The sequence below is a fragment of the Rattus rattus genome, chromosome 7 (genome assembly GCF_011064425.1).
Source record: "Rattus rattus isolate New Zealand chromosome 7, Rrattus_CSIRO_v1, whole genome shotgun sequence".
NCBI classification, from domain to species: Eukaryota; Metazoa; Chordata; class Mammalia; order Rodentia; family Muridae; genus Rattus; species Rattus rattus.
In genome coordinates this window covers 44,853,387-44,874,512 of record NC_046160.1, presented here as the reverse complement: position 1 = coordinate 44,874,512, position 21,126 = coordinate 44,853,387, and the positions used below count along the sequence as shown (strand labels likewise).

Below are 21,126 nucleotides of genomic sequence, written 5' to 3'. Positions count from 1 at the left end.
GACCAAGAACTGGAACTAGGTACCGCCTGTTTTGGTAACTCTCTTTTCCTCAGTCGGGGCCTGCCCTTTCTCATCTCTTCCCTCTGCCCAAGCCCTAACGTTTTCCCTCCGACTCCATCGGTTCCTATCCTCCCTCCTTCACCCTCTCTGCACACAACTGCCTTGCATCCTCGATGGACCGGGACAACCTGGAACTCCCTACAGCTTTTGCAGGGATTAGAGGCGCCTGGTGTTCTCTAGAGTGAGGGGCTGCTAGTCAGCATTATACACGCATTTCAGTTTGAGAAACTACGGTGAGAGCCAGGGCAAACGCGCGTGTCGAGTGGGCGTTGGGGCTCATCAGGACAAAGCCTGATTAGACAATAAGAACCTTTCCTCCCTCCCAGCACCTAACTCAGCTTCCCTCGGGCAAGAACGGAGCGCGCGTGTTTACACTTCTCTATACCCAGCGGCGGATCCGGGGGGCATTCCAAACCGTTACTCCGCCCGGTGGGGTGGGACCAGCCTAACGGCTGAGACTGCGCTCTGGGCTGACTACAAATCCCAGAAGGCCTCGCGCCGCAGGGGGTGGGCGGCGGCTTACCTGCCTGCCTCGCTTCCCTCTGGTTCCTATTGCTCTCACTGCAATAGATATCCTTCCTACAGCTGAGGGCTGCCTCTGGGGAGAATTAGAAGTCTCGGCACCAAAGCCCTCGTGTCCCCTCTTTTCCTGCCTCAGTCCTGCCTATGTGTGACTCCCTCACCAAAGTCGGATGGTGCGGTTAGGAAGGGAAGCCCGTGAGAGCAGTCCCAGCGCACTTCCGCCTCTGCGCTCCGGAAGGTAGGGCGCACGCGCTTGCTGCGACTCCGGAGCGACTCACTTCCGCTCCCACTGTACCCTGCGAGCCGAATCATGGATCACACTGGTAAGGAGGCGGAGGCAGCGGGGGTCCTAGTTTCTTGCCCCCGTGGCTCGTGTGGGACTGGTCGCCCAGCAGGCACAAGGGGCTACGCTCGCCCTAGTGCGCCGGGACGTGGCGGAGAGGAAGCAAGCTCAGGCCCGGTCCCGGACTGGGCCTGCTGCTTCCCGGCCTACCCTCGGAGCGGTGCCTCCATCCTCGAGACCGGCAGCACCGCTTCTTTGGTGCCGCTGAGCTCGTTTCGGAACCCTCCGCAGCGCAGGCTTCTTGGAAAGGGACGGCCCCAGTTTTGTTGTGTTTTTGTTTTTGTTTTTCTCATTCCGGTTGCTTTGCACTTTGTGCTGGGGAAATAGGCGGGTGTTTTCCACTCTCGGAATTGGAGAAGCGTCCGGACTGTGGGCGAGAGTGGGTTGGAGACTTCCTGCTGCTTCTCAGCTTCGGGCGGCTGCTGTAGTGGTCATCTCCTGTGGTTATTGTCTTGTTGGCTTTTCGCGGACTAGTAGTTAGAGAATAAAGGCGGATATAGTTTTCCAACTTATAAGTGGAGCATCTTTTTTCTACCTGAACTCAAAGCATGCCCCGCCCTTCGGCCGTGGTTCTTTCGCATCTTTTGGGGATATATACAGAATTTTTAAGATCAAGATATTTTCATCTTATATTGCGAGTAGCTTCAAACCTCGTTTCTGCTGGCTTCGTTTTCTTGGTTTTAGTTTTAGCGCTTGGCTTTGAGTGCTTCAGACAGTTAAATCGCCCAGCAGGAGGAAAGGCTTTTTCTTTAGGAATTGACTGAGATGCGCGCAGTCTTCAAACATCACTTAGTTATGTAATTGCATACAGATACTTGTAGGCTTGGAGATAGAATGATGGGATAGTAAACAATAGGACTACGTCCTTGTCTTCGAGTTTGCATTCTGTCAAAGGAGGCAGACAGGTTGGTTTCTTTTTTAAAAGCTCCTTACAGATTGTGGTGAGTACTTTAAGAAACAGGTGCTTATGGAGTAAGAAATTTCAGAGAGTACCAGGAAAAGCCCCCCCCCCCCGGAATGGTAGGAAGATATAGAGAAGACCAAATGTCCGTAGCTTAGTTAGTCCTAAGTTGAGAAGGAAAATACAAGTTACCTTTTTGAAGACTTTGAAAATCACGATAAAGGGTTTGAGCGGCTACAAAGCAGCTGAACAAAAGGGAGTATAATATTTTAAAAAATAATTCCTACTCTTCTATATAGAATGGTGAAGGAGAGGACGAACGGGGGTAAATAAATAATCTATGTGGTGGTTGCAGTACCGCAGAGGGAGACCCAGTTAAAGCAAAACTCAGTGGTAGAGCAACTTACTTAGCAGGTCCCCAGCAACGCTGTAGGGGAAGTAGGAGCAGGACTGAGAGAGTAGGCAATCGCCACAAATATTTTGGTGGCGATCCAGCAGCTGCTCATGGATTTATGGAAGTATGTGAGAGAAATGAGATCCCGGTAGAACTGTGTAAAAGAATTATCCTAGTTTCTAAGTTATTAGCCAAAGGTTGCCTGGAGAGAGAAGAACAGTCATTCTAACATGAAAACAATCACTACTGAGCTAGCTAGGTTAAAAAAAAAAAAAAAAAAAAAAAAAAAGTTTCCAGACAGCTCTCCTTTCTGTTTAATGGTAGCTTTTCTAGATTTTAAATCAGTTACAACACAGTCTCCTAGTGCATCAGTTTCAATTGCTGCACATTTTGAGAAGAAAAAAATCAAATTAAGTCAAAGACTAAATCAAGAAATGGCAGCTAGTTAGTTGACAGTTTTCTGACTGAGTAGACTTCTCAAAATAATGATTTTAATGTCAAAGGATCAAGAGGTCTTTTAAATGGAAGTATTGGAGTAGAATTTTGCCAGAAAGTTTTCAGAATTTTTTTTAATGGCAAAGACATTAGTGTTTCTCAGGATTGCAGAAGTGTTAGCAGTGAGCTGAGGGCCCTCTGGGGTGGAAAGAAGCAGCAAAAAAGGTGATGTCCCTGCAGCTCTTCAGGCCAGCTCTGTCCCCGTGATCCTACATCTCAGAGGCACCCAGGCCAATAAAGATCCTGCAAACACTTGATTCATTCTTTGGTCATTGTCAGAGATAATCAGTGCTTAGGTAAAAGTAGCCCAATTTTTGTAAAAGACTGCTTCATTCTTTTTTTTTTTTTTTTTTTTTTTTTTTTCCGGGGCTGGGGACCGAACCCAGGACCTTGCGCTTCCTAGGCAAGCGCTCTACCACTGAGCCAAATCCCCAACCCCGACTGCTTCATTCTTTTTGGAGAGATAGATGCTGGGGACCTGAACCCAGAACCTTTATTCAGTACCTTAGACAGGTTCTACCACTGAGCTGCATACCTGCCTTCAGTTCCTTGGCTCCTTTTATTCAAGATAAAATATTAAATGTGTTGTTTTTAAAACTGTATAATAAAATGTTACTACTTTTAAAGGTATATTTGCTTTAAACTATTCTTATCCCTTATCCAGATAATTATTACATGCTTTGTGTTTTGTTGTTTGTTTCTGTGTAAGGGTGTCCCCACACAAACTTCAGAATTTTGTCACTTAAATCTGTGAGACAAACAGTAGCTTTAGAAACAGGCTTGTGAAAGGGCCAGGCTACTGTTTAAATAATGGAGAACTGTGTTATGTGGGCTGGTTCAAAGGCTGGGCAGGTAAAGTGTGTTGTTTTCATTCACAGAGGTAACACACTAAGAATCCTTGTGATATCTGAAGGGCATCATGTTGGCTATTTCAGTTCTTTGGAAAGTTGAGAATACGTTTTGTGCAAGGGGAAAAAAGTATCTGTCATAGATCTGTATAGATCTATGTAGGTATTTCTATATAGATGAGCAAATGCAGTGGAGACTGCTGAAATACATGAAAGACATTCCATTTTAGTGTAGTCTTGAAGATTGATCAAGTTGGCTTTATTATAATTCAAGGTTGTAGCCATTCATCTAATCATCTATGAAAGATTTTGAGAGGAGTTAGTTGCTATAAGAGTAGAAAGTAAATAGAAGATATTTAATCATTGAGACCCATTTTAAATTTTATTTTGTTCATACAAAAGGCAAATGGGTATGAATTTAATTGATTGGTATTGCTTATAGTTGTAGAAGTCATTAGTACTAGCAGACTACTTTCACATTTTGGTTTTGCCGAATTTAATGTGGACAGTTTGGCTATCAGTCTTGATTGTAATTCTTGCAGGAACACTATTCCTTAATCTGTTTCAGACATTACAATTTTAAGATTACATTTGCATTTTCTATCTTTAAGTGTTTCCCTTTCTAAGGTAAAGTTGAATACTTGTGTTACATATTTTTATGTACTTGAAAAATAAAGTTTTGTGTGAGTCAGTCCTGTGAAATAATGTACCTCTTATTTGTGGACGAGAATCCCTTTTTTCCATAGATGATAAGATTTTAAAGGACTAGAAAGTGTCTTTTTAAGACCCAAGCCTAATGTATACTTTTCCATTGCAGTGTTGACTGTTAACTAAAGGTATCTGTTGCCTATGTCTTTAGAGATGGTATAGGTCAAATAATGCACTATGTGTTCTATTAAGTGGTATATTTTTCTATCTGTTGACTATTTTTTGGAAAAAATATTATGCTTAAGAGAATAATTACCTCTTTAAAGCCAACACATAAACCAGTAAGATGGCTTAACAGATAAAGACACTGCCACCTTCTGAGGCCCTGAAGTCAACATCTAGGGATCAGGTGGTCGGACAAGAGAGCCAATCTCCACGGATTGTGTTCTCACCTCCACATATCCTCTGTGGCTCCACAGCAGCTCCCCCTCAGCACAATAATTAAAGCTTTATTTTCAAATGTATTTCAAATGTAGTGTTGCATTTTCAATTTGTTACGTAAATTTACCAAGTTTACTGCATGGCTACTTCAAATGTTTGATAATTAGACACATATATAAAGACAATTTCGTTTTTTTCCTTTGTTTTTAAAAATCTTTACAATCTGTAAGGTGTTTTTTTTTTTTTAAAGATTTTTAAAAGGTTTATCTTTTTGTAAACTACTATGGAATTTTATGGAAGTTTTTATTTTCACTTTTTAGGAAGAGATAAAGGTTCTGTAATTTGTGTCAGCTTCTGAAAGGGTTCCTGTTAAAGAAAAGCCTAACCAAAAGCATTTCTTTACAGCTTTGCCCCAAACCTTACCAGTCTAGTATTTCTAATCAGAACCAAGATCTTCAATTTACTGTTTGATGTTGATTTTATCTTTATACTTATAGAACAATTTTCAAAAAGAAAAGTGAAAACAACTATAATTTCTTTTTTCCCATTCATATAGACAATGAGTTACAAGGCACTAATAGTTCTGGATCCTTGGGTGGTCTCGATGTCCGCAGAAGAATTCCTATAAAACTCATCTCCAAACAGGCCAACAAGGTTAAGCCTGCCCCTCGGACTCAAAGGACTGTTAGCAGGATGCCTGCAAAGGCCCCACAAGGTGATGAAGGTAACTTGTTTAAACTGAAATGTAGCTCCAAGATCTGACATCCTCGAGTAGACATTCATGCAGGCAAAACACTATTGCACATAAAATAAATACAAGTAAATTTTAAAAGAGTTCTGTTGTTTATCTGAGTATATCAAATAATCCATCTGACTTTATTTACTTAAACCTACTTTAAAATTTTAGCCTTACATATTCTTTGTTTTCTATTCCTTTGTAAGCCCCCTTCCCTCTTTTTAAAAAATCTAATCGATATTGTAGAGAGCATTACTTAAAAGTAAAATTTGTTTTCACAGGCCTTTCCAAAGCTGATGTTACTGTCTCTTAAAAAAATGTTTCACATTGTGTATCTGTTATGTATGGTATGATATTTTCAAGTATATCCATATTGTAGCATGATTAAATCTAGCTGGTTAAAAATAGTATTTCACATTAAAAAAAATGTTTCAAGTAAGCTGGGTGGTGGTGGTGGATGCTTTTAATCCCAGCACTCCAGAGACAGAGGTAGGTGAATCTCTGAATTCAAGGCCAGCCTGGTCTACAGGGCAAGTTCCAGGACAGCCAAGACTACACAGAACAAATCTTGTCTAGAAAAAAACAAAAAAAGAAAAGCAAAAATGGTTGACCCTGGTTGAAATCCCAGCACTTAGGAAGCTGAAACTAGAGGATTGTTGTTTGAGGTCAGACCCTGTCTCAAACAAATGAATAGTGTGTAGTCTATAGATATCCCATAATTTATTTAACTTTCTTGTAGATACTTGTTTTGCTGTAATTGTGTTATAACATGAATATTAAAACTTTGACTTGGGAGATGGCCAGGTTTTTAAATGGGTGAGAGTAATTGCCACATAAGTCTGGTGGCCCAAGTTTCATCCATAGAACCATTTAAAAGAGGAAGGAGAGTAAAGACTTGGTTTGTACACTTCAGAATTGATCAGATCTTGCTAAATTACTCTTCAGAAAGGGTGTGTTAGTTTTTTTCCTCACACACATCAATATTTTGTATTATTAACTTAACAGGTTTTTGAGGCAGACTCTTAACATTCTGTCCTTGAAGGTCAAAAGTCTTGCTGCCTTAGCTTTCTAAGTGCTGGGATTACAGGCAGGAGCTGAAGTGTGTGGTTGGATGCCTTTCATAGCTTGTCTTGATTCCAGGATCTGTTTTCATTAGTGTCTTTCTCTTAATTTTGAATTCTGTATAATACTGACTTTGTTAAATGTATAGTTCATTTATCTTTTGAACTTTATGTATAAAATATTACTGTGAAGAACTTGAACATTCTAGGTAGCCAGTTAACTAGACCTTGCTCTTTCCATGTTTTAGTATATTCTTTAAAAGACCTTTCCTAGTTTTCATGAATATAAAACCCCCCTCTCCTGTCTTCCCATCTGTTAGAAGTCAGCAAGCTGATTGCAGGCCAATTTTATTTCCTTTAAAAAAGACAAAGTTACTGTTCAGTTGAGTATTGCCTGTGGCTATTTTTCCACTAGCATGGCAGAGTTACTAGATTTATATGACCAAGAGAGCCTAAGACTTATACTGTGGCCTTCTGTAGCAACAGTTTGTTGGCCCATGCTTTAGAACATTTATGGGTATGTATTGGTTTTTAAAGTGAGGTCTTACTTACCACAAATAGAGAGTATTTGTTTTTTCTTCCAGGATAGAAATCTTGCTGTTAACATACATTCAAGTCCTAGAAGATCTGTCTTACTCCTAAATTCTATTCTTACAATTTGTAGGTAGTTTAGAATAAATGATGATGGGTATCTTTAAAATTTGTTCAGTAAACATTATAGTGGTAATTGGTGAGGTTTTATACTAGAGGTGGACTGTGGAGTTGATAAGAGCGTTGAATAAGAGACTCAAATACATGTCTGTTCTTGGCTCTGGCACTCAGCTTAGGTGGCCGCTGTACCCACTATATGTTGTCATTTCTGAAGTACTAGAGGTGGACTCAATGATCATGAAGACTGCTTCCAGCTGGCATTTTAAACTACAGTTTAAAAATGATATGCCAGTTAATTTCTGTGACAAATGTGGATTGTCTATTAAAATCTGTGGGCATATGTAAGTACAATTAAGGCCTGGTGTTGTAGAGGTAGGATTCTAAAATATTTATTATGATATTTTTATAACTAGTTTTATATATAAAAAAGCTAAGGGAAGTTTTATAATAACATGAATTTAATACAGATTTGAGGTTTTTTTACTGTTTTAGAGTAGTTTTTGTAATTTTGATTTTCATGTTTTTAGGTCTCTGAGAGTCAGAAATATTTTTCAGTAAATAGACCAATTTTGCCATGTAAATATACTTTTGAAATGAAATTTGAAGTTGAAAAATATAATGTGACTTTTTTTCTCTCAGAAGGATTTGATTATAATGAAGAACAGCGGTATGACTGTAAAGGGGGCGAACTCTTTGGAAATCAGCGAAGATTTCCGGGACACCTTTTTTGGGATTTTAAGGTATAACTAAAAAATGAAACATTAGGCATTAAGTACTGGTATAGATTTTTAGTATATCTATGACTTGTAGCACACACAAGTCCACTTGCTTATTTCAACCATGTTCAGAAATAATATGAAGTAATTATTAGTAAAACCAAGTAAAATCATAACTGCTGTTTAAGAAAGAAAACAAGCAAATGGAATTATACTAATCAGTTTTTACTTCTGTTTGTGGCAACAACTTAGGAAATTCTAATCATTTCACTGTGTGAATTGATAAGTACAATTTTCAAAATTGCTTAAAGAGAAAATTTTATTAATTTCAATAGATAAACATCTTAGGTGAGAAGGACGATACACCAGTTCATTTCTGTGACAAATGCGGATTGCCCATTAAAGTCTATGGAAGAATGGTAAGTTACAACTAAGGTTGTTTTTATAACATAATGCATAGAAAAAAGCTAAGAGAAGTTTAATTATACCATGAATTTAATATAGTTATTCTGCTTACTGTCTTAGAATAGTTTCAGGAGAATGACAGTAAGATAAAACACATTTAGAGGTTTTTTTTTTTTTCAGGAGCTTTATACTTGCAGGGACAATTTTAACATCGCTAGGTTCACACATCTGAAAATAGATGTGGATGCCAGGCAAGGGGGGATAGTCTTCTAATCCTAGCACTCCAACAGAAGTTGAGGCAGAAGGATCATAAGACCAAGGACTGCCTCAAGTATATCAGAGTGTAAGGCAATCTGAGCTGAACTTGAGATCCGTCTCCAGAAATAAAAAGGAAAGTGTTAGCAGATGAACAGGTATTTATTGGAAAAAGAGCCAAAGTTTTCAAAACATTTTCAAAAACTTGTTATTTAAGATTGTTGCTGGGCAGTGGTGGTACATGCCACCCACTTTATTGCCCCATTTAACCCCAGCACTCAGAATGCAGAGATAAATGAATTGTTCCAAGATAACCAAGGCTTTGCAGAGAAACCCTGCCTTGAAATACCGGATGGATGGATGGATGGATGGATGGATGGATGGATGGATGGATGGATGGATGGGAGGATGGATGGGAGGGAGGGAGAATGGAATGGATGGGATAGATGGACTCTTAGCTGCTTCTGGTATATAGTTTTAATAAATAATCATTAACTCCTGTGTGCCTTCTGTCTGTAGATCACATACTGACAGTTAGTATTGAAATGCTATAGGATGCTTAACTGTGATATTTTTGCCTACAGATTCCATGCAAGCATGTCTTTTGCTATGACTGTGCTATTTTACATGAAAAAAAAGGAGATAAGATGTGCCCGGGGTAAGATATGATCATTAGATTGTCTAATAGTAGTGCCTTATAAGCAAGATGGCTTAAAGGTTTTGGTGTAATGGAAATAGACAAGGATGCAGATGTGCTGGCTGAGACACTCTCTGTGAACCTGGAGTTTTCCCCTTCTCTGGAAGAGGGAACTAGCCATTGTTGGCCTATTCAGAGTAGCTAAAATGATGAAATCCCTTTATCACCATAGGAACAGTGTCAGACACCAAACCAGTTTTTGTTTTTGTTTTTGTTTTGTATTTGTCTGGCACACCTGGAAGGAAGTATAGTGTGGTTTGGTGATTGAGAACAATCTCTTTCCAAAATTAGAATTAACTTTCTTTTATTATTAATTGTATGTGAATAATGTGGGGGTGGGGTGGGGTGTGAGCATGAGCAAGGGTCAGGAAGCAGCTTGGTGGAGTCCGTTCTCTCCTTCCAACTTCACCTATGCTCTGGGGATGGCACTTAGATTAGCAGGCTTGCACAGAAAGCACTTTACCTGTCGAGCTGTCTGATTGGTCCCAGGATTAGAATTATTGAGTTCTAGTCCCCTTTTGACTATTTATTAGCTATGTGGTACAAGTAGGGCTTTATATCTATAAGCTCCCTGTATTATTTTTAAGATTAAAATAAGGTTTAGTGGAATAGTAGATTCTGGCATATAATAAACACTATGCCAGTCTTCCAGTTACCCAAACATAAGGATGTTGGGTGATAATGACATCATGATAGACTCGAAGTTATGCAGCATGCTGTCTGTTTTGGGATAGCTGTATAATAAAGTGAAAATTTATATTAATTTGAAACCTCTGATAAGGAAGCCTTGAGAAAAATGGAATGAAACTTTTTGGATTAGCTCAGGGCTTCCCAGCTCCTCTTAACCTGTACTTAAAAGTACCCCAAGGAATACTATTGGTTGCTAATAGAACTATGAACAACTGTAAGAAAAGATTGCCCCTTGATGGTGTAGGATGTGGGCATTGCTAGGGAAAAAAGGGAGGGTTTGTTAGTGACCCAGTGACAACTGATTTCTTGGCATATTTCATTAGGTTTTTAAACATTTTTCTTTTTCCCAGAGCTGGAGACCGAACCCAGGTCCTTGCGCTTGCTAAGGCAAGCGCTCTACCACTGAGCTAAATCCCCAACCCTTCATTAGATTTTTAAAGTTACAGATTATGAAATACATACTGTGTTTAAGGAATACTAATATATGTTCTATATAGTTATAATTCAGAAGAATATTAAATTTGGAAGTATATATTATAGCCTTTGTTGAAGTATTTCTCTAATGCCTGTTTCCCAGCCCAGGGTTGTGCATTAGCTTTAAAATTACATTAACATATATTGTCCCATTAAGATAATAATTAAAATGTAATACAACATTAAATGTAGTGGACATTAAAAGATTTTCTCTATTACAGAGATTTTTTTTTAATTTTTTTACCTTTACTTTAGTGCATAGGTGTTTTGCCTGTGTGTCTGTCTGTGTGAGAGTGTCAGATTTTGGAGTTACAGATAGTTGTGAGCTGCCATGTGGGAGCTGGGATTTGAACCCAGGACCTCTGGAAGAGCATTCAGTGCGGAGCCATGTCTCCATCCCCTAGAGATTCCAGTATTATTATTTAAAAGTGCAGTTTAGTTTTCAGGTAACTAAATGTGTTCTAGTATGAACTTCACCAGCGTAGTCTTTACCTCTCTAGAGAGTTTGACTGTCTGAATTGTCAAACCAAGTGCAGGAAATAAAGTTACCAGAGTTAATTTAAATAGCATATTCTACTGCTTTTAGGCATCACCCAAAAGAAAAGACCTTACCCTATTTAACTGGAGATGTTTCTGAATGTGTAGTGAATTAGATGACTGAAAAGCAGGAAATGTGCAAAATGGCCACAAATTAGAAGCATCCTAGCTCCTACAGTGAGGAAAAGTCAACTGAATTTTGAATTCCATGGTTGTAAATGATAGATCCTTTGCTTTGTCCTTCCTGTATGTAAGTCATACTATAGTTAGGGAAAATTAATGAGCTGTAAGTATTGGGAAATAGAAGGTCTCCTAAGGCATTCTGTTTGGTGATACAGTTTAGAGTTCTGAGGTAAAAATGTTCTCAGTTTGGTAAAGATGTTGATAATTACTGTCTGATGCAACCAGGGAAGATTAAAGGTTCACTAAGAGTTATTCAGTACTCACTGTTAACTTTGCAACTATCTTATATAATATTTTAAAGTAAAGCTTAAATTAAATGTGCTGTTTTATATTTTGGTTTAAGTAATCAATTTATCTTCCTGTTTAGATGTAGTGATCCTGTGCAGCGGATTGAACAGTGCACACGAGGTTCTCTCTTCATGTGTAGCATTGTTCAAGGTTGCAAGAGAACATATCTGTCTCAAAGGGACTTACAAGCTCACATCAACCATCGCCATATGAGAGCTGGAAAGCCTGTTACCCGTGCTTCACTTGAGAATGTTCATCCTCCTATTGCCCCCCCACCAACTGAAATCCCTGATCGTTTCATAATGCCACCAGACAAGCATCACATGAGCCACATTCCTCCAAAGCAGCACATCATGATGCCACCGCCTCCTTTGCAGCATGTGCCCCATGAGCACTATAATCAGCCACATGAGGATATCCGTGCTCCTCCAGCAGAGTTGTCCATGGCTCCACCTCCACCTCGTTCAGTCAGTCAGGAAACCTTTCGTATTTCAACAAGAAAACACAGCAATTTAATAACCGTCCCTATTCAGGATGACTCAAGTTCAGGTGCTAGAGAACCACCACCTCCTGCCCCAGCACCTGCTCATCACCATCCTGAATATCAGGGTCAACCAGTGGTGTCTCACCCTCATCACATCATGCCTCCACAGCAACATTACGCACCTCCCCCACCTCCTCCACCACCAATAAGCCATCCAATGCCACATCCTCCCCAGGCTGCAGGTACTCCTCACTTGGTCTATAGCCAAGCTCCACCTCCACCAATGACCTCTGCTCCACCACCAATAACCCCTCCCCCTGGACATATTATTGCCCAGATGCCACCTTATATGAATCATCCTCCTCCAGGACCCCCTCCACCTCAGCATGGTGGTCCACCTGTAACTGCACCCCCTCCGCACCATTATAATCCTAACTCTTTACCCCAGTTTACTGAAGATCAAGGAACTCTGAGCCCTCCATTTACACAACCAGGAGGAATGAGTCCTGGTATCTGGCCTGCACCAAGAGGGCCACCACCTCCTCCACGAATGCAGGGCCCACCTTCTCAAACCCCACTACCTGGACCACATCATCCAGATCAAACAAGATACAGACCGTATTACCAGTGATCATAGTGTTTTGAACTGAAGATATAACAAGGAAAAAAAATTAAATTAGTCAATCTTAACTGAGCTTTGACTGTGGAAGGAAAACGACCTCTTGAGGTAGCTGTAAAACAAAGTCTTGTCTCTTAAAATGGTTTTAATCTGACTTTAGGATTGCTTTCAAGTACTATTCTGTAGTGCAGATAAATGGCTTGGTTGAGCACAACTATATCTTAACAACTGTTATGTTGATGTGATAAATTTTCCCAAAAGCGACCATTTGTTTAAAAAGATGAAAATTTCACTGTTCCACTTTGAGAAATACTGCTTTTATTAAACCCAATGTTTAGTTTTCTTGTGACACATTTTGTTAACCTGTGTAAAAGAATTAAATTTCAAAATGGTTGTAAAAATGCTATTTTTATGTGAATTTAAGTGCAGCCATATCATTTTTTAACCCATATTTTACCACTAATTTTCCAAAGTTAAAATAAAATCCTAAAAGTAAAAATCTACTAAATTGTTACTAGGCAGACTGTTAAATTGTAGGGAATTATTTCACATTTTAGGCACTGAAATTTCAAGGTGTACTTGTATAGTGCGTTTCACTTGGATGCCTTTTCATGTTTGGATAACCTGTGAAGCTCCAATACACATCAGAGTTTGTATCCCTTAGTTGACTGACGCGTCTCAAGGTATCCGTTCTATAATTTGGAAGATGACCTGCTTTACAGGCTCTAAGCGCCGATGAGTGCTGTTTTCATTGATGCTTTTCCTGAGTGGTTAGTCACCTAATTTGTCACACTTAATCCTAAATTCTGTTACTTTATAGGACTTTTAAAATGGTGTTATTTGGATGAAATGTGTTCTCTGTTCACTCTCTTAACCTACATATTTGGGGCTGACTAGGCTTTATTTAAATCTGCATTTTCTCATAGTTTGATTCTGTACTTTAGTGCATAGCGTGTTCTTATTTATGGGATTATAAACTGCAGTTTGAGTGCAGTGGAGGGATCTGACTAATGTATTAGCAAGCGGTGTTCTTGTAATCACAAGCTAGCATTTACTCAGGTTTTGTGGCTGTGGTGAGTTTTTCCTCTAAGTTGGGAATGTAAAACTATTATTTCTTCTTTTCTTGGTAAAACAATCTAAAATTGGAACATTTTACAATGGAATCAGTAGTTAAAGACACCCAGATAATTTTTAATTGGGCAGAAGAAAAGTAATGATTAGATTGTGAATTTCAGTGCCGAGGAAGGTGCCTTCAGAGTCAGTGTTTGCATTACAGGGGCTTGTTACAGTCCACTGGAGACGACCACTCAGTTTTTACTGTTTCTATGTATATGTCAGCCTTCCCAGGATATTATTATATATCCTTCGAGTTGACTAAACTCTTGTGAAGCTTTTCTTCCCCTTTAAAATGGTGCATAATATAAACATGGTGTGTAGTGTGCAGATAACATTTATTAGATAGTTTGTAGTATATAAATTTAGAACATTGGTTTTTGACAAGGAGTATACTGATTGCTAATTCACCATTCTGTCAGGTACAGGAAAACATTCTCATGTTGGATGATCAGATGCAAAAATCATTTCTAAACTTTGAGAAGAAATAATACAAATGGCCATCCATCCTTGGCTGGCCAGAGGTAACTAATGCAGGTTTTTCTTGAGCAAGTTTTTTTTCACATGTAGCATTTTGAGAATCTGGTTTGCTCATGCACTATTTCTAGTGAGAAATTCTTGTTATTAGAAGCATGAAAGTGAAATAGTGCGACGTGGTGAGTGTTTCTATCATTACTGTAGGTACGTGGACTGGTGCAAACTTGATTCTTTTTCTTGCCCCTGTTCAGGAGCTATTAAAATATTACTGTTAAAATCCAAATAACCCTTTGTTTCACATAATTGGAAAATAGCCAGTTTCGTATAAGAGCTTTTTAGCTGTTTATGAGAAGCTCTTATACTGAGATTGACTGGGGTTGGCTGTGGTAAGAAACCACTTCACCTGTTTTGGACCAAAAAAAAAAGAAAAAAAGAAAAAAAAAATCAGTATCATGAAAAAAATTCCACATTATGAGAATTCTTGTAGGCTTTAAAAAAACAATTTCAGTTAGGTTAATACATTATGCTGGGATGCAGGTGAGATGAATGTTTTGTAATAGAATTTTAAATGTTAGACTCGAATATCAGTTAATTGTTTGAATGAGGGGTGGGTGGGTAGCCAGATAACAAGATTATTATTAAGTGTTTCTGTTCTTAAGGAAAAAGATGTGAATCCCAGCACCTTTCAGGGAAGCCTTTGAAGCTGTCTATGATGGACATAAGTCTAAATGTATGTATGTTTCATTAATTGCTCTTAAGACTACTGAGGTGGCAGTTTAATTCTTAAAAACAATAAAATGAAAGCATAAATACTATTTTGCCTAGATGAGTTTTTAAACCTACTGATGACATATTTGGGAGACTAGCAGAACTTTCCATGGTTCTACAGTAAAATTAGACTCACCTTTTAAATGTTTATAACCAAAAAAGTTGGCTTGTGTATTTTTTTTTTTTTTTTTTTGTATATTCAGTTTGTGGATACTTTGAGTACTTATTTGGAGGAAGATCCATTTTTAAGACAGTAAAGAGCTATATTCCCTTTGCCCTGTAAAAGGTACTTTTTCAAAACTGTAAATACTAGTCAGATATAATGGAAATATAAATAGAAAAGATTGGAGTGTTCTTGCTGTTCTTAAACAGGAGCTGTTTACTGTGAGGCACACAGCACGTAAAGGGTGTCATACAGGTTTTAGGAAAGGGCCTACCTCTGTCTCAGATAATTTAACATTGAAAGTACACAAAAATTGCAAATACTTAAAAACATTTCTCAAGATTAGCTATCAAACTTAGTGATATTAAAGGAAGTTTTTATACTCAAAAATACTCTATTCTGGTTGAAATAAATTTGTTAAAATCTGACCTAGGAAGCAAGCAGAATTCACTTTTAATAATAGTTGTATAATCTAATAAAGCAGTGCTGGATGCACCAGGTAACTGTTGTGAAGCACCCCTAGTAAAAACAGTCCTTAGTTTTTAAAAATCTCATTTTCTCCTCACTTATGCTTATACTAGTTTTCAACCCTCATTGTCTCATTTGTTTTCAGACATCAGAATTACAGGATTACAATAAAAGTGCCACAGTTGAGGTATCACACACGGGCAGGATCTTCCTATAGGAGAGGCAAACTTCCTAAGATGTTATGTGTCCTAAGCATATCTTGTTTCCATTCTAAGTAGTAGGCACTGTCCATCCTGTTGCATTTAAAGTTATATTCTTTTGCTGCCTTAAAAATTCTTAGTTTGCCTTCCTTCATATTTAAAAGCCATGCCCCCTTTTACTTCTAAAACCTTAATTTTTTTTAAATCATAGAAAAAAAAATAGATAAAAAGTTAAGGTCCCCACCCCCAGCTATCATGGTGGTCAGTTTCTCCTGATGAGTAGTTAACATTTAGCTTTAGTTATGACTCTTTAACAACTAAATAGGCTTCGTTGTGGAGGGTGGTTCTGATGTTTTGATTGGGAATATTCCTGTGAATGCTGACGGTCCTGTTTCCAAGTTGGTTCTTGATAGGTCAATAAAGATGGCAGTGGCCAGTGGCTGGGAGGAAGAGGCGGGGCTTCCAGGTTCCCGCAGGCAGGCTACGAGATACAGGAGGAAGAAAGGGTATTTGCCATGCTTCAAAGGGAGAGAGTCTAACCAGTTTTTCCAATTTTCCTACCTCTCCCTACCCTGTTAGAGAATTCCTCATTGCCCCTATTCAACAAGAAGAAGCCATGGAGAATCGTTGGTCCAATTCCCTAGGTTTGGGTGTCTGGTAATGGTTATTTTAAAAATTTTAGATAAGTTGTTATTTTAAAGGGTAATTTGGAAATGGTCATAATTTTGAACAGGGAGAGAATAGATGAGATAGATTACTAAATTTTATTCTTGAACAAAACACGTTGTAGCCCTACTCTTACATTGATAAAAAAAATCTTTATAATTGATAAAAAATTAAAGTTATAATTTCTTAAAATTGGTACAGGAACTATATATTGTTATAGAATTAAGCTTTTCATTAGTATAAATCTGTATGTTGATACAAAATTTAAAATTAATATTGTTACTCTTGCAACTCATTTAAGAATACTAGGCTTTGATTCAGTCCGTAGTTGCTTTACAAACTGCTTAAGATGATTAACACAAGGGCCAGATAACAAACTCATGGTTATGTTAGACTTGATTTAATTATAATAAAGTGTTTTCAGGCTAGTCAATAGAAATGGCCAAGAGTAATCAAGGTTTAACAGTTCAGAGATACTTTACTTAGTCTTCAAAAACACCAGAAATCCACAGAATGTGACATTTAATGTTCTTTTGATCATGAGACATGTCTGGTCCTGACAACTTCCCTGTTTCTCTTCAAAGAAGAATTGAGCATCTTTGCCTCCAGGCAAGGTTGCTGATTGTGGCAAGGTAGCCAATGGACAGAAGTTGCTTATATCATCTATAGACAATATACTGTCCAAAAAGGTCAAACAGGTGGGATAGTTGACGACTAAGCTCTGCCAAGACAGGGTAAGCTAGTACTATGTATTTCCTGCTTCACGAAAGGTCTGCCATGAAATGGTTCTGGGCCAGAAGGCTGAAGGCAGATGCTCCAATGTTATAAGGAATTAGGAGTAGTCCAGGTAGTCAGCTATCTCTACTTGAGATAGTTACATAGTTTTGGAAGCTATGTTTGATTCTTCCTATATACTCAGGCAGTATTTAATTCTCAGATTTCTGACGGGATTGAGAGTAGTTATAGTCATAATCAAACTCAAGTTGTTTAACATTGACAGGTTATAGATTGGAAGACATGGTTTTCAGATGGCGTTACAGGCAAAAAACTAAACATAATTCAGGGATAGAATTATAACTCTAAGGAATGATGATACTTTATCTAATTGACAAAAAGGACGGACTAGATATTAATTGTTTATCATACTTCATAATTTACATGATTGTTATGATTTTGTTCAATTTATGTCTGAGAAGAGTTTTAATTGGACAGAAAAGGTGAGGTATTGGCATTCGTTCTGATGCTATGATCGGGAATCTGCCTGTGGACATTGAGGAACCTGTTCCCCAATTGGTTCTTGATTGATCAATAAAGATGCCAGTGGCCAATGGCTAGGCAGAAGAGGTGGGTAGGAAAGCTAGGAAACACAGGAGGATGTAAAGTATTTGCCATGCTTTGGAGGGAGAGAGAGAGCCATCAGCCATGCGAGATCTTGGGTGGAGTGGCCATTGGCTGCTTCCCTAATTGGGCCTTGAGTAGCTGGCAGGAGATTAGAACACAACTAAGCTGAGGGCAGATTTAAGGTGCTGAGTAAGGAGAAGGTAACTGGGCAACTAAAATTGAGGGCAGATTTAATGTTAAGCAAGGAGTAAAGAGAAGGGCACACTAGCTGTGGGAGGCTTAGAAGAGCTCAGCCACTGAGCTGTAAGGCCGGTTAAAAATCAACTAATGTGTACGTGTCTTTCATCTATGAATCCAAGGAACCAGGGCTATGGCTGGTAGCATAGGCTGCCCAGAGCTTAAAGCAAGGTAGTAGAGACTGCATACAACACTCCATGACAGAAAACACACTAATCCCTGCTAAATGTATTTCATAAGCTATATTCACTAACTTTATACTTACCTATTGTGGTACATGAAGGTTCATTTATTGAAATATTTACTCACTAGACAGTATTAAGCTCATGAGTTGCACAGACTTCAGAGTCTACCAAGCATAAGTATTAAATTATGTACCAGGTCAGATGTGTGTCAGAATCCTGTGGGAAAACCAGTTAGCATACCTGGGTAGGTTGTAACTTACAGTAATGGCATTCAAAGAACAGCATTTGAGTTAAGATTTTAAGTAGGTGGAAGTCATGCTGAATGGGAGCAGAGTTTTTACAAACTGCACTGTCAAGTAAAGGACTTCATGTGGGATTTTGCTTGGCTTATTTTAGTAATAGATGAGAGAATGAATGAAGATGAGGTTCAGGGCAGGATAGACTCAGAACATTTGGCTAGCATTCACAAACTCATACTGTTTGGCCTCCAAGACTTGACAAGAAATTCAAAAAAGTTAATAGCAATAAGGACCTTATACAAGTGACAAGAAAAGCCCTTGTGGCCTTCCAGATAGAGGAGGATGAAATGACCTGCCTTTTGTGAAAGGATTCGTTATTCTGGCTGTATGGTAAAAAAGACTAGTGAAGCAAAGATTGGAGCAGAAACCAGCCGGTGTTTTAGTAATTTTACTAGTGATGGTGGTAGCATTGCAGGTATTACCTGGGTAACAGGAGGACTGTTTATGTGTGTACGTGTGTGTGTGTGTGTGTGTGTGTGTGTGTGTGTGTGTGTGTGTGTACAAAGAAATAAATACCCATAGTGTTAGATGTGGGTACATAAAGAGTTTATAAAGTAGATATGGCCCGTTGTATTTAGCGACTTACCTTCTAAATCTTTGATTTTTAAGTATTTGTTTTCAATACTCAATGGTCTTAAAAGTATTCCACCCTTAGAAATGAATGACCAGGAATGGAGAGATGGCTCAGTTAAAAGATCATGGGCCGCTCTTCCAGATAACTCAGGTCTGGTTCCATAACCCCATTCCCAAGGGGTCTGATGCCCTCTTCTGGCCTCCGTGTGCACCAGGTGCACAGATAGACATGCAGCCAAAACACTCATGTGTGTAAATATTTTTAAAAAACAAATTACCAGATTATAAACACAAAATTACAAAACAACATAATTTCACACTGGCTTTGCAGGCTGTGTTTAGTTGTGTATAGTGCTTAATTAGTAACCGTGCTTAATTAGTAACCATGGAGCAAACGTCATGTACCCATACTATTTCTGAGTTAGGGCCTACCTGTAGTCAGTTTTCAGACATTTTAATTTCTTTGGTGGGGTAATGTTTCCCAAAAATGTAAAGTGTATAGACTGTTAGATTGTCTGGTGATTTTTGCAACTGTATTGCTTGCCCTCTTGGACTGCAGTTTGCTTTCCTAAATGTGAAGCTCAGCTGTGGTGAGAGGAGGGTAGCACACCCATGCACTCCCAGTACTTGGGATATGGGGCAAGAAAATCAAGAGATGGAGGTCATCCTCAGCCACACAGTTCCAGGTCAGCCGAGAATGCAAGAATCCTCATCTCAGAAACCTGCAAGTAAATAAACAGAACAGGGCTGGAGCTCAGCCCCTGGCCCCAAGGATCTTCACTGTATAAGGTTATTTTGAGAATTAAAGGATTCAATGTCATATAGGTTCTAGTCAGGATTTCCTGGCAGATTTTTGTTTTGTTTTCTCTGGAGCTTGAAGAATAGAGTCTTCATTCACAGAGGAGAAAAGATGAAAAATCAAATGTGCAGGGAAGTTTCAACTTGATGAAATCCATGGAGATGCTAAAAAGGGAGTTCTCCCTTTCTCTGTTCGTGCTTTGTAGAGTCAGGCTCCAGCTCAAAATGTTTGTAAACGAAACGATATGCTGTCAGGAACACTGTTTACCAAAGCTAATTGTCAGGGGTGAGAGAGCTGTGCTAATTTCAGTGTTGGCTCTGAAGCAGACAAGTGGAGGAACAGGTGAATTTCTATACCTCAAAGGATTCCTGCCTTAGAGGAGAGAAGGAACAATTAACAATGAGTTCTGTGGGACAGTTGAGATGGTGAGGTTAGCTGTGTTATGATACAGGCACCAGGACTGGGCAACTCTATCTGCCCCTTGTGATTTCTGTGGCAGGAATACAGGGGGCGCCATTGCCTGGATGATAGTACTGTTTGATAGGAATTTGAAGCTTTTGTACAACTCCACTTAAATCAGCTCCTAGGAAAGCAAATGCTTTTATCCTGAAGTTGACAGGCACACGCATCCTAAACTAGTGTCTGTGTCCCATAAGGTGATCATGCCTCTAAAGCCTAACCCAAGAGGTACTATTTCTCTTGTTTCTTTGGGAAAGTCACTATTTAAATAACTTTATTTGGCATTTCTGTACTTTGACTTATGTCCAACAGACAAGCCTTCCTGGACCATCCCAGGAGAGGATGGACCCGTACTTTGACAATAAGTGTTCAGAGGCCAGTCTAGAACAACGGCACAGCTCTCTCATTCAGAGTACCTTGGTGTTTAATTGAGGGCCCTGAGTTGTGTGGTGCTGAGGTTTAATTTCCAAGTGTCACTAATATTAGTAAGTATAGATTTGCCATATGAACGAGTCCCTCTAATGGACCCAAGGAAGCTAGATTTCACTCTCCAGAAAAAAAGTCAATGACTCTTCCTGCCCTGTGAGCTACATACATCATGGCTTTTCCTACCACTCCTCTCCCAGTGAGACCAGGGAGCAATGGCCATCCGCTCACCTCTCTTTCCTCTTATCTTCTTGCTTTGTCATTTTATAGCCCCCCATTGGCTTATATTGTTTTCATACCAGGAAGGGAAGTAAGGAATTGCCCTTAAGCCATTATATAGTACTGTCACAGTGGCATTAGGGTCAGTGTTTCTCAATCTCGATGGGTGGAAGCCTTAGGAACCAGAGCGATAATCATAAAATCTGTTCAAAGAAGTCCTGGAAGTTCTGCAGGTTTCTCAGAGCAGCGTAGTCACAGCACTCAAAAAGGGATCCACGGCAAGCA

General features: G+C 39.0%; 1 protein-coding gene across 5 annotated transcripts; it reads left to right on the top strand.

Annotated features, from left to right (window-relative positions):
• The first annotated feature begins 588 nt into the window (after positions 1-588).
• On the top strand, positions 589-14,853 carry Cbll1 (Cbl proto-oncogene like 1). 5 transcript variants are annotated; one of them, XM_032907607.1, is made up of 6 exons: positions 589-905; positions 5,209-5,367; positions 7,743-7,840; positions 8,152-8,235; positions 9,061-9,134; positions 11,425-14,853. In XM_032907607.1, the coding sequence occupies exons 1-6, from the start codon at positions 893-895 to the stop codon at positions 12,458-12,460; spliced, it is 1,464 nt and encodes a 487-aa protein (XP_032763498.1). In that variant the 5' UTR covers positions 589-892; the 3' UTR covers positions 12,461-14,853. The 5 variants fall into 5 exon arrangements, with proteins under 5 accessions (XP_032763498.1, XP_032763496.1, XP_032763495.1 ...); XM_032907605.1 differs by having other exon boundaries at positions 7,740-7,840; XM_032907604.1 differs by having other exon boundaries at positions 5,209-5,376.
• The last annotated feature ends 6,273 nt before the right edge of the window (positions 14,854-21,126 follow it).

Bases quoted from the DNA above. Each gene is read 5' to 3' on its own strand.
- Cbll1 (XM_032907603.1), top strand. The intron at 5,377-7,739 runs GTAACTTGTTTA...TTTTTCTCTCAG, and splicing joins GGCCCCACAAGGTGATGAAG to AAGGATTTGATTATAATGAA. The intron at 9,135-11,424 runs GTAAGATATGAT...CTTCCTGTTTAG, and splicing joins GGAGATAAGATGTGCCCGGG to ATGTAGTGATCCTGTGCAGC.